The sequence below is a fragment of the Lemur catta genome, chromosome 4 (assembly GCF_020740605.2).
Source record: "Lemur catta isolate mLemCat1 chromosome 4, mLemCat1.pri, whole genome shotgun sequence".
Lineage (NCBI taxonomy): Eukaryota > Metazoa > Chordata > Mammalia > Primates > Lemuridae > Lemur > Lemur catta.
The window spans coordinates 86032112-86045865 of record NC_059131.1 but is presented as its reverse complement, the minus strand read 5'-3'; the positions used below and the strand labels follow the sequence as shown (position 1 = coordinate 86045865).

Below are 13754 nucleotides of genomic sequence, written 5' to 3'. Positions count from 1 at the left end.
CTGTAGCTTGGATAAAAATTCTAAAAGTCTGTTTGGATGCCATCCCATCTCAGCCTCAGGAACAAACACGATGGCAATCAACACATTTTTGTTATATTAATGTGTAAGAGTCTGGGATGTAAATTGTCCTCAAGAAATGACAGTCTTTCCCTTTCCAGATTATATTGGGGTCATAAAAAATTGCCATTTTTTGATAAATAATAAAATGATTGAAGGTCAGCAATTTTATATGATTCAACACAATTTGTACAAAGTCAAGGAAATGGACTCAGATTCTTTAGACCCATGTCCCACGGAGAAGAAGGATGCCTGAGAAACAGTGGCGACACGTTCACTGTGCGTGGGTAGGGAGGAAGGCAGACAAGGAAGACAGTCAAGAGGAAAATTCTACAAAGGGCCCTGGGACCAGGCCAAGGAATATGGTCTTTATTATGAAGGAAAGAAGGAAATGCTAATGAAGTGGGAAATTGATAGAGATACCTGTAATTAAAGGGGTTGGTAATTCTGATACATTGAAAGAATCCCTTAACTAAGATTCCATTCATGTCAAATTAGATTTTTAGTGTGAAATGGGATAAAAATGACTTCATCAAAAGCCTTTTCTAAAAAAATTAATGGTTCAAGAAAGAAACTGAAAAAATCACTTACCAGTTTAAGAGAGTAAGCTGTTTGGGGGGTGTTAGTTGCTGGCAAGGCCACCAATTAATGTTTTAACGACAGCTCTCAAATCCTGTCAGAGTACATCTGGTCTGGTAAGACGTGCTTTATAACAACTACATTAGCTATGGCTGTATGTGATTGGTAGCATATGAAGGCCCTAAAACTGCCAATATTTAATACTATGCTATAATTAGCCTTTCATTAATTAGAACCAGCTTCCTCCTTTTGACTTGGAGGCAGAAGATAGATAACCATGTATGGAAGTTTAAGCTCTCTTCTAACCCTGTGGCCTTGGCCAGAGTGCTTTACCTCTCAAATAGGATTGAATCTCCCACCCTGCCACCTTGCAGATGACTGACGAAATGGGGTAATAAACCATTCTTTGGGTGTATTACTAATATCAGGCAGAATCATACTATGTTTATGGTGAAAAAAACTACATTTAAAATAAATTTTAATTGGGAAAGGTTACTGAAGGATTAGTCAAGGGCAAAGCTACAGATTGCGAGATAAAAAATAAGGAATCCTTTCTGAGAGTCCCCGTAGCAGCGTGGAAAGGGTGTAGTGTAGGTTTTGGAGACAGGCACCACATGTGTTTAAACACCTACCTGCTCCATCTCTTAGTAATTGCAGGTAAGTTACGCACTTCTCATTTAGAAAACGGGGACAAAGGGACTATATATATATAAAGTACTGGCAGACAGTAGGCACTTAATAAAAATACACTATTAATCTGACCCTAATAAATAATTCCTCTGGAGGTAAAATGAGTAACTTTGAAGAAGCTGCTTTATCATCTACTGGGCACCTATTTCACTGATGATTATTGAATATCTATTGGGTGGGTGACAGAATGACTTACTGAAATATTAATTTGTGTGTTGTTCTTCACCTCCAATTTATCATTTCAAAAGTGTTGCCCAGCCTTTTGTATTTGTTGCTTCAAGGGTTTTGCAGAGAAGAAAAAGAAGTTTCTTGAAAAGACTTCTTTTCTTTTCAGGAAGTCCAAGCCCAAGCGTGTATGCTGGTGAGGGGAGAATGAGGGACTTTTGATGGGAGCTTTTCTGAGGCCTGGGAAGACTGGGGGCTGGTGTATCTGGGAGAGGCGGAAATGCTCACCCCGTGGGGCCAGACCTCAGAGGGGAGGGCTGCCTGGTACTGCTCAGACACCAGGTTCCCAAGCAGGGTTTGAAAGCAGAATCCATGGACAGTAAAAGGACAGGGAATTTATAAAAGTGGGCATAATTGATGGAAGACCTCCCAGGATTTTTGCCTGACCCTGGTGTTAGAGGTAGTGGAGGTAGAAGCCTCAATAATTTCAGAAACTAAAGCTCCTGCTGGCAGGAACTCTTGGAATCAGATCTAAGTTAAATTCAAGGAAATAAAGAAATATGACATTTCTTATAGACCTGCATTTGTAAATTAAGATTCAGACCTGCTATCATTGTAAGGCATTGGGGAATCTAAAGGTGAATGAATCTCTGCTCTTACTACCTCTCTGGGAGCTGCAGAAGGTCGTAAGACACCTACATGAGTAAGTATCGTTCAAAGCACCACAAGATCCTGACATGGTACAAACTGCAGTCAGTCTTCTCAGTCACGAGAAGCAGACAGTTGGATTTTGAAAAAGGCAGACAGCCAGGAGGATGGACAAAAGTTTCTCCTGGAGGGATATAATAAAATGCACCCTCCCCTAATCGTTGCGTGCCAATAACATTGCTATGTAATTGCTATAGCCGTAAACCATAAAATTTTGTAGACCCTAATGTTCTTTTGGAAATCTGCCTGCTTGATATGGAGGAGAGGTTTAAAGCCTGGTGATCGAATTGGGAACTGTATAGTTAATTATTTCCATAAAAGTACTTACAGTGTTATCTTCATGGAGTTTGAGGACTGAGAGGGCCTTCAGAGGACAAGTCCCTCCTAACCCTCCTGTTCTCCACCTCCTCCCATTTTACAGGGTTTAGACTGAGGCCCACATAGAATCTGGATTTAGTGAGGTCTCAGAGTTGTTATTGTGAAAGACCATTGAGATGGTCAAGATCTTGGAGCAGACTGTGCCCGGCGTGCACCTCCATTGCTTAACTGCTGCATGAGCAGCTGCTGTTGCTATCTCTTGCCTGGACAAATCTGCTTCCTAACTGGAAGTTAAATCTCTGCCTTTGCTGAGCTCTGATTAATCATCCTAAGTCATTGTTTTCATCATGTTACTTTTTTGTTTACAAACTTTAAATAATTACTCCATTAAAAAAAAAATCCAAACGTTGTGGTTTGGCATTCAAGGCTCTCTATGATCTGATTCCAGCCAAGTCTTCCAAGCTCATGTCCTTCTGCTGTCTATGCATGCACTTGGTCTCTGAGGGCAGCTTTCCTGCTTACTGCCCATGCTGTCCTATGTGTTTGAGAACATTCTTCTCTCTGCTTGGAAGGCCCCTCCAACCAACCCTATCCATCCTTCAAGGCCAGATTGATTGTTATCTCCTCTGAGGAGTCTCCCCTGGACGAGGGATACAGAGCAACAGATGGACCTGAGTTGGAGATCTTCCTCTGCCACTTAAATACCGAAAGACTCTAGGAAGGTTACTGAATTTCTCTGGGGCTTAGTTTTCTCATCTGTGAAATAGGTAAGTCCACACCCACTTTGTGCCCTTGTTGTAAGCTACATTAATCATATTACAAAGTACTCAGCACAGTTCCTTGTTCACAGTAAATGTCCAAGAATGTAACTGATTACTCCTATTACTCCAGAGACCTGTGGTCTCCTCTTCTTTGAATTCCTATTCACTTTGAGCCTCTCTTATACTTGCTATTGCAATATCTAATTTTGCATTTTAGATATTGGAATGCATGTTTTATTTTCCCATTTGATCAATAACTCCTTGAAGTAAAGATTATATTTTGTTCTAGCTTGTCTCTATTGCACTTTCCTCTACATAGCAGGTCCTCAACTTAGGCAAAGGCTGACTTTTTAAGTGTGGAAATACTGACAAGAATTTCTTTGCTGCCACTTTTTCTTTTCCTAAAAGTTTGCAATAGCTTTTAAAACAGTCAATTTTTTAGCTATGAGAATCCCAGTTGTTAGGTTTCTATTTCACAGAAATATAGGAGACAATCTGTGAAGTGGCTGGTGGGAATTGGTAAATTTCAATTATCTCTTAGGAAACTTTGTGCGCTTGAAGGACACATGTCCTCCAATCAGCAGGCCAACTCAATCTCACCATTTTCCAGCACGCATTCTGTGGTCTGTGTGATACTCCTTGGGAAAAAAAATAGTTTCATGGTCAAATGAGTTTGGAAAACATTAGATTCTAATTAATAATCCACTCATGGCAGTCAGGGGACACATTAACCAACTAAAATGTGTGAAAAGTCCTTCAGTAAAGAAACAAGCATTTAATAGCTAATAAGAATAGCTAAGATTCATTAAGCTCCCATTATATATGAAGCACTTGGATAGTAGGCCTTTATATGGAGTCTCTAATTTAACCCTCAGAATGCCCCTAGAAGATGGATATGAATACTATCCTCATTTGACAGACGAAGAAACTGATGTTTGAATGATCCAAGTTCACACAATAGTTAAGGGGTAGAGCTGGGATTTGAAGCCAGACGTTTGTGACCCCAAAGCTGGAGTTCTGGTCCACTGTGGTGCATAGCTTTCAACATTTCCAAATTTGCCTGACCAGGAAATATTTTGGGTTATTTTCTTATTAGTAACCCATGAAACTGGTGTTCCTTGGAACACACTTTGGGAAATAGAGCCTTGCCACCCCAAGCTACTTGGTTTATGGGCACAGCCGTGATCTTTCTACCTCTGTGCCCCTGCATGCTGGCCTCTGCATGGATACCCTTGTCCCTCTTGGCTCACTCATGATATTTTACTCATTCTCCAAGGTCTAGTTCAAATGCAACTCTGTAGGAAGCTTTCTTTGATTTCAGCAGGCCATTTTGCAAAGCACCCCTTTGTGTTCTCTCTGTACTTTCTATACTGTTTGGTCTGTCATTGTCAAGCACCATGTTCAAAGAGCTTTGCTAAAGCATCTGACACGGGGTGGATGCTCAGTTAAGGGTGATTGAGTCCCTTAATAATCCCTCAGCCATTGATCCCTGAGCTTGGGGCTTTTCAGGCCCAGGTTCATAAACTTGGGGCCTAAGACTGTACCTAAAACCTGGGCTAAGCCTTATTCACACCCAAAACCACTCCCAACAGTTCCCTTAGTTAAAACTCTCTTCTTTCATCCTTTGCAGAAGCTGCCTTTCTCTCTCAGCCCCTCTGAGAGGAAGAAGCATGATTAGGTCACTTTGGGCCTCTCTCATCAGCGCCCTTTTTGGGACAACCCTGACCTGTCCTTTCCAGGGCCCCGTCCAGGTTTCATTACAAAGCTCCCCAGTGACTGCGCCTAAGATGAGTCAGCGGGCTTGGGCCCTGTTAGCAACCCTGATCGACTTTTTGTTTTCGTCCTCTTCAGGGCCTTCTCGAGCCCGGGGTCGGGGGCCTGGTGGGCCCGGTGGGCCCGGCTTCCAGGGATGCCGCCAGCCTCCACCAGAGCCGGTGCTGGGAGGCGCGCGCTCAGCTCCGCACGGTCACGTCATGCCACACTGTGCATTTCTCGGCCGCACCCGTCCCCGGGGCGCACTCAGGCGCCATGCAACCGCTGGCCATCCCAGCTCTCGGCTGCCTGCGATGAGGTCATGGGTGGGGCCCTGGAGACCCCTCTCTGCATAGGGTGGGGGCTTCCCCAACTGGTCTGGGGGTGGGCTGAGCGGACGGGAGGGAGACGATAGTACTCGTCTCATTGGCCCAGCCCACTGCTCCCTCTGTTAATGTCTAGCGGCCAGTGCAGGCAGAAGGGGAAGGAGAAAAGGGGCACAGAGAAGATATCAGAAAGAGAAGGGCAGTGAATTAGCAGCGGCGGGTCGCTTACTCCTCTAACAGCCATGGACGGAGAGAAGTGACTAATGGCATCTCCTGACCACCTTGCAATGAGCTGATCCAGCTGCCTCCCCACTTTTCTGGAACAATGTCCTTCCTCTGACCTTATCGCTTTCCTTTCACTGACACCCTGCAGCAGAGGAAGCCGCAATAATCCACCTTATGTAACTAGAATTTGACACAGAAGGAAAAAATATTCCAGAAACAGAGCAAGAGCAAGTATGGCAAGAAAGCGGAGCCCTCTCAGCCCAAGAGCGGGGTTCCCCGGGCGGCCCCCACATTCTCACCCACGCTCGTTTGCTAATATTTCCGACCCGGTGCGTTTTGCAGACTGAGGTCAACCTAGATGTCTCCGACCACTCTAGCTCACTCGAACACACAGGGACTTTCAAACCTCTGCCCGTGAGCGTGTGTGTGCGTGCCTGAATGTGGGGTTGTGATAAACTCTTAGCCTGCCGGAAAAAGTTGCAGATTTCTGTGAGAAGATCTAGTTTTTTTGCACCTGGAATTCTGCCTCGGAGAGATGGGAGTTCCGATAACAGAAACTTTCTCAGGGAAATAGGAAGAACGCATCACACGCTTACGTGTCCCTCCACCTCAAACCACAAGATATTTCTCATATGACCAATGCATAGAAAAACAAGACAATATCTTAGCCTCTCTGCTCCCTACCTGTTTATAAGGCACGATCGAAAAGGCAAAGTGACCCTGTTCAGATAACAACATTGTCAGCCGACTGTGACTTGAATTAACGAAAGTTGCGTTGAACTGTTTTTTCCCCTCAGGATATATAATATCTGTAACATCCTCCCATGTTGTTACAAAGGAAAAGTCAAGTGATTTATTTACCTTTTAAAAACATATTCTGCAAAACAAGTTTATAAGAAGTCATAGTAACCACGTTTGAGAGTATTTTTGGAATGATATTAAAATCTTCCTGGGGAAAGATTTCTTGAGTTAACAGAAGGATCACGGCTCCAGAAGTTGAGTTGCATATAATGGAATAATAAAACATAGATACTCTGACCTTGGCAATCACAGTTAGCCCATCACGACACTGGCAAATGCTACACTCATCAGATGGGAGATTTTGAAGACCCCCCTCACATTTTCTAAGAGAAATGACAGTTTTCATACAGTGAAAGATACAACATTTCACAGAGGTTCATGCATCAAACAGAATAGAAAGTAGGAGAAGTCACTACTGCTGAGGTTTTCTAACCTCTGATTTATTGTTCGTTGACATACTTTCTACAAGTTCCCCCATTTCTTTACAAAGAGCTATCTAAGGTTCTCCCAGAAAATATTCTGATGAAGGCCAAACAGGAGGGAAAAGGAGAAAAACTGCAGTGAAAATGGTAACTTACCTTTTCTGGGCATGGCTGATATCAAACGTTTCCCCAAAACATGAGGCTTTCTTGCTTTGGTTGTCCCATGAATTTAGAAACCATTAAAAAATTTAAAGCAGAACTATGTGTTTATTATTCAAAACTGCTCCAAAACAATGCAAAAAATAACTTGATGAAAAATAAAGTGCTCGTTTGAGCATGAGAATGTGTTTGAAGCTTGGAGCTCATGCTGTTGTACGAAGTTTTGCAACTGTCTTTCTCAGTTTAAACAACCTCCCACTCCTTCTCCCAGGCACTTGCCAACTTCTATAATTTAAAGCAACTGCGATCCTTCCCATAATACTCACATTTCAAAGAGCTTAATATATACACTAGTTAGGAATGAGCAGGAGAGGGTCATGTTCTGCAAACCTCAGGCTGAACTAAATGAAAGCAAGAGTGTCAGGTATCTGAACAGTTCTTTTTCTCTCTTTCACCCATTGCTCTTCTCTCCATGTTATTTCCAGTTGCTTTTGCCATTTAAAGTGATGCCTAAGGAACAAATGGCATCATTTCACTGGAAGCAAAAAAAATAATAATAATAAAAAAAGCACACAAGAAAGTTTACGCCCCAATTTATGGAACAGTGATACTACTGGAATTATGTTTAACCATCACTTTTGCTAACAGAATTATTTCCATACAATCTGTCCCTAATTTATTTGCTTTAAAATTTAAAATTATTGTACCTGTTTTTTTCATGAAAGGTGAAAATACCTAAAATAATGTTGTTTGCATTGGTCTTATTTTAAGCTTTGTGTTATATGTGAATCATAAATCCTAGGAAAGATACTTATTTTGTAGGGTCTGTCTATGTAGTTTAATAAGTCTTCTGACATTTGGTCTGTAGCCAGTGTTACAAATTTTCCCATTTCTACTACATTTCCCCAACTATCACTAAACACACACACACACACACACACACACACGCAAACATTTGTGAATTCAAATTTTCAAATTACAGCCAACTTAAAGTATGGTCAACCGAAAATGGTGATTTTAAAAATATTATATAATGTATCTCAACACAGGTCTTGCTTAGTACTTGATAAATAATAGGTGCACAATAAATACTGAATGAAGGAATAAAGCATTGCATATATGTTCAGATCAATCAACAGTTCTGACAATTTTGGTTTGCATATATGTTCCTATTAGGGATGGTTAGTAGGTTGAAGCCTGTACAGAAATAAATGTAGGATAAGACATACATTAATGAATAGTTATGATGTTATAAAATCCCCTAAATGAAAAGAAAGTATCGGTTGAATAAATATATTATCAGTAGAGAATAGAAATATTGACATGGGCACAAACTATTAAGTATGTTCACTGTGCAGAGTTATGCAAACAAGTTTCAGGACAAAAATCTCATTTGTTATTTCAAAAACTATGGAATCTTTTCTGCTATGTTTTTGAGCCACCTAAAGTCACTATTATGCAATGGACAGAGGATAATATTTCTGATTGAAATTGTGCAAAGAGAGAAAAAATCTAAAACTACAGGGAAATAGTCAGGTTTTAGGTTTTCTTTCTTGTGAATACAGAGAAAAAGAGGAAGTCTGTTTTATTCTGGCTTCTCCTTGGGAGAGGTCTGCAGGCACAAGCACATCCAGGGTCATAGACCTGGATTCAGATCCTGGATCTACTATATTCCATTTATGTGACCTTGGATGTATTACTGAATTTCTTTAAACTTTGTTTTCCTTAATTGTGAAAGATTAAACACAAATAAGTCAAAACAACCAATCTGCATATATTACATACATAATATTGCATTTATTCAACAAAGTTTGATTAAGCACTTCACTATGTATCAGGTACTTAGTAAGAGCTATTTAGGAGTCACTGAGATTTAGGGATGTTCATTACAGCAGCTAGCATTACCTTTGCAGACTAGTACTAAAATTGGTCATGGATATGGGCCACTGCTCAACAAAACTTGTACTTGGTGGCATTGGCCTAATAGGTGGGTGGTAAGGGAACTGACACCAGAGACCGGAAAGGTGAAGTTCCATGTTTTGCAGTGGCAAAACATTTGATGAAACTGACACCTATGACAACTTGGAAGGCAGTATGTGCCAAGTAACCTTGTAGCTTTAGGGAAAAAGGATGGAGAAAAACCAAAACACTAGCTGTGTATGCTGGCTACTATTAACTGCATTTGGCAAGGTGGTTCAAGAATGACATGAGCTCAGGAAATACATGCCTAAATTATAAACAGAATAAAGGGAATGGGGAGAGAGTACCTGCATTTGATGGCTTGCAAGAGCCTAGCAATTTTGGGGGGCTTATATTACTAAAAAACCCAATAAGCCTGTACTAAAAATGTCTTTCAAGACTGAAAACAACTTCTTTCACCAGAAGGAGGGCAACTGTTGGTCTGTAGGGAGGCAAGCTCACTAACACACACTCCGTGGTGTCCAAGGAGAAGAATGGACAAGGGAGTATTCCCTGGAGTGAAGAACCGGGGCCATTTCAAGAACCTCCTCCACCCACAAGATGGGGGTGCTTTACTATGTCTGCCTGGCCAGCCTGGGTATCAGCGGCTGCTGTGTGCTTCTCATTTGTCCCTTTCCTAAATGGGAATTTTTATTGTCGTTATCCTATCACTGTTATATCACTTGTATAGTGTGTGTGTGTGTGTGTGTGTGTGTGTGTGTGTGTGTGTGAGTGTATATGTGTGTGTGTGTGTGTGTGTGTGTGTGAGAGAGAGAGAGAGAGAGAGAGAGAGGACTTGTATGTTTTGTTCATAGATGACTTCCTTTTTAGTTCATAGGTCACTGGATTAAGGGACGGTCATGTTATGTAGAGAATTTCCAGAGTTATGTACAGAACTTCACATAATCCAGAAATCCCAGCCTTTGAGCTGAATGCAGAGACCAGGTAGAATTTGATATTTCCTTTGGGGGAGGGGGAGGCATGCACTGTGTCTGGAAAGAGGAAAGGAAATTAATCCTTGGTAACCAGAGGGTAAACTGTGGCAGATACTTTTGGTGTTTACTAATGTCTACATATTTTCTACATTTCCCAGCCTCCCTTACAGGGAGGTTGACTGTGTGACTGATTTCTGATCAATGGGATGTGAGCAGAAGTCATGGGGTTGGGGGCTTTCCTGGGCTGGGGTAGTCAAGAGCTGGTGCAGCAGCTGCTCCACGTTCTTTCTCTCCATGCGGCCAGAAGCAGGACTCAGTGGAGGTGGAGTCCTGTAACAGGAGGATCCCCAAACCCTTCGCTCTGCACCCCTTAGCAGATTGCCGCCCAGGAGGGCTGCCTGACCTGGATCAGACATTACTGAATAGTATGCAAACTTACATTGTGTTCCTCCACTGAGTTTTGGGATATATTTTTTAGAGTTAGCCAGTGTCAATTGCTCTAAACAGGTACCTTAAAAGATTCTTGGAAGATAAAATGAAATAATACATTTAAAGAATGCAGAATGGGGCACAACATAGTAATAAGTGCTCAGTAAATGATACTTATTTTTTAAAAAACACCTTACTGAAGTATAACAACATACAATATGCTGCACATATTTAATGTATACAACTTGATGAGTTTGGAGCTAAGTGTTCATGGATGAAACCATAGTCAATGCCACAAACCTTTCCATTTCCTCTAAAAGATTCTTCCCGCTCTCCTTATTTATTATTATTATTATTATTTTGTGTTAAGAACACTCAATATACTATCTACTCTCTTAGCAAATCTCTAAGTGTACAACACAGTATTGTTAACTATAGGCAGTATGCTGCAGGGTAGATCTCTAGGACTCATTCACCTTATATAACTGAAATTTTTATCCTTTGATAGCTACTTTTATATTAACCATAAATCCCTACTTTCTTGTTCTTGCAAAGATAATCCAGCCAAGTGCCAGTTGTGAGTACTTTCACAAATTTAAGGTTTATAAATTGTGTGCTAATGAGCTAAGTAAACTGAAAGCCATGTTAAGATTAGTGAGAGAAGTAGATGTTGAAAACAAAATTAACTCTCCATCTTTAAAAAATACATGCATTTATGAAGAAAATCATGCAATGAGTTAAATGACTGTTAAATTTCATGAGCCACCTTCAAAGCAGAGGATAAAGGAAGTTATAAACTCCAAGTTACAAGCTAAGTATTCTCCTTAGCATTTAACTATTATAAACTCCACTTCCCCAAACATCTGTTTTACTGTGTGTCCTGACATTGACTGCTTCAGGCTGCTTCTCAGTGGAAATAGGATGAATGTCCCATTGATGCTAACTGGGAGCTACATTTTCTAAAGACTGCCCTTCACTCAGGCCACACATTTTTCCTGGTTGCTTTGAACTGCCTCTGAACAGAGGTACAGAAAGTCCTAGTTCATACATTTTATTTCTACCTCAGATATGGGGAGTGCTTCCACTAGAAATGTGGCTTCCTTCATTCCACAAATCTTTTTAAATGAGTCAGCCTCTTTTCTCCTCTGTCATTTAAAAGCAACAATAACAATAATTACAAAAATTCACTGAGCATTAATTATGCACTGGGCACTGATTTATGTGCACTATAAATGTATTAGTTCATTTTATTCTCCCAGCAATCCTATAAAGTAGATACTAACATTATCCTCATTTTACAGATGAGAAACCTGAAGCACAGAGAGGTTAAATGACCAGCTTAAGGTCACACAGCCAAATCTGGGATTTGAACCTAGGCTGTCTGGTTCTAGCAATCTGAGCTTTTAAAAGCTGGTGGAAATACATTCTCCATGCCAAATGAAGAAAATATGCTTAAATCATGTATTTTTCTTAGCATCCATTGTTAGGATTGATAGTTGAGATAAATATAGATTACTTCTGAAAGACATTCTAAACTGCTAAAGGCAGGCTGAATATAATTATAAAGTTTGAACATTTTTCATATGTTAAGCTTTGTGCTTTCATAGTTTATTTCTTTTCCTTCGCTTGCATGTAGCAACCAAGTTACAAATTATATCCTGAAACCCAGGTAGCTTCATCTGGCTTTTATAATAAAGCCTTTGCTAAGTTCTATCAAGCATGTGAAGATATCAAAGAAGAGGCCAAAGGAGAAATGAACCTTGCTGGGAAACTCCATCCTGCTCTTGAAGACAACATTACTAATGTTTGAAGACTGGAGAGCAACTGAAATGTTCTTTATTCAGAGTGGTAGGAAATGATCCAATCTCAACTTCAAGGTGAAGCCACTCAAGAGGTGTTGACCCTCCTCAAAATTGTCAGATGATGCACAGATGCCTACTGTGTACTTGTCACTGTTGGGTATTGGAGACACAAAAGGGAAAGAAGTAATTTCTTTGAGTTTGCAGTCTCTGACTCACCTTTCATAGTTTTTGGTCATGGTGAACCAATCTGAAGGTACCTCTTTACTTTCTTGGTGATTTAGGGTAGTAGATCAGCATATTGCAGATCATAAAAACTAGAAAAGGAGACTAGAAAAGATATTCTTGTAGACCACAGGATCATAGACTTAGAAGAAGACTTGAGTGTTCTAATTCCCTCCCTCACTCTATTCCTGATCCATCTGTACAGACTTGGCAAATGGCCATGCCATTTCTGCTCAGTGCTCCCAGAGAAAGGGCACCACAACTTCACATGGCGTTAGAATAATTCTCTGAGCAGCAGTGAATATTCCTGCTCTGTTTTCCATGTATAAGAGCCTTTCAAATATCTAAAGGTGGCTTTCAGCCTTCCCCCTTCCTCATCAACTTCATTTTCCTTTCTTCAAGTTCAACAAATGTGTCTCTTTTGACTTTCTTCCTGCAATATGATTTCAATTAGGTTACCATCTTGGTTGGCTGCCCTCCAGTGAGCCAATATCTAATTAATGGCAAAATGACTCATGAGCACTGTAGTAAGGTGACCAAGAGATCAACAGTTTGAGTTACAGTCTTGACTCTGCTATTGGCCTTGAGAAATCATTTTCCCACTCTTGGCCTCTGCATATGTGGCACCTATGTCATATGCTCTAAGGTGTATTAATTGTCCCTTGACTCTCATCCCTCTGCAGGGTCTCCTTTCACAAGTCGGGCATTCACCATTTAGAATCTATGGAATAGTCCAACCTCTCCCTGGCATTATTCTTGCTTTTCTAAAGCCTGCTAGATCTCAGTTCCTGGGGATAATGCATCCCCTTCAGGGTTTTAATATTTCTAACTATATCACAACTATTTTCCCTCAAAGCCACTCTTTCTGAGTTGCCTAATTATGTCATTAATACAGTCTTCTCAAATACTTTGGATTTTAAACATATGTTATTGGTTTTACTTCCTCTTCTTTCCCCAAGCATTCCATCATCAAATCCTCACTGTCCTTTCTTTATTATAGCTCTAAAATTGGCATCCTGGGTCACTTCTATTAATTTTTTTTTTATCGTAGTGTTTCCCTGAGCTATTGTCTGTGAAATCAAACTCTGAGATGTTCCATGGAAAGAGGCATATGGTAAAATAAGTTTGGATGATACTAGTTATGTATGGGAATCTCCAAGAAGGGTATTTCCAAGGAACTATGTCTACACACAAGAACCCCAAAACTTGGTGACTTAAAACACTAACGATTTATTATTATTATTTATAAATTTGTGGGCTGTCTGGGCAGTTCTGCTGATCTTGGCTGTGCTTGGCTGGGTGGTTCTTCTGGTCTTGGCTGAGGCTGATGCGTATGTCTTGTGGTCTGCTGGCTGATCTAGGGTGGCCTTGGCTGGGACAACAGGCACTGCCTCATGTGGCTCGTCCTCCAGCAGGATAGTCTGGACATGTCCTCAGGCAATTG

At 40.9% G+C, this 13754-nt stretch overlaps 1 protein-coding gene across 1 annotated transcript in view; it reads right to left on the bottom strand.

Moving 5' to 3' along the window:
- C1QTNF7 (C1q and TNF related 7) overlaps positions 1 to 7232 on the bottom strand; it is a 111509-nt gene extending 104277 nt beyond the window's left edge. Inside the window, exon 1 of the mRNA XM_045548922.1 lies at positions 6961 to 7232. Coding sequence (XP_045404878.1) covers positions 6961 to 6973 — 13 coding nt within the window. The 5' untranslated portion in view covers positions 6974 to 7232. The remainder of the gene's footprint in view (positions 1 to 6960) is intronic.
- Between the last annotated feature and the right edge of the window lie 6522 nt (positions 7233 to 13754).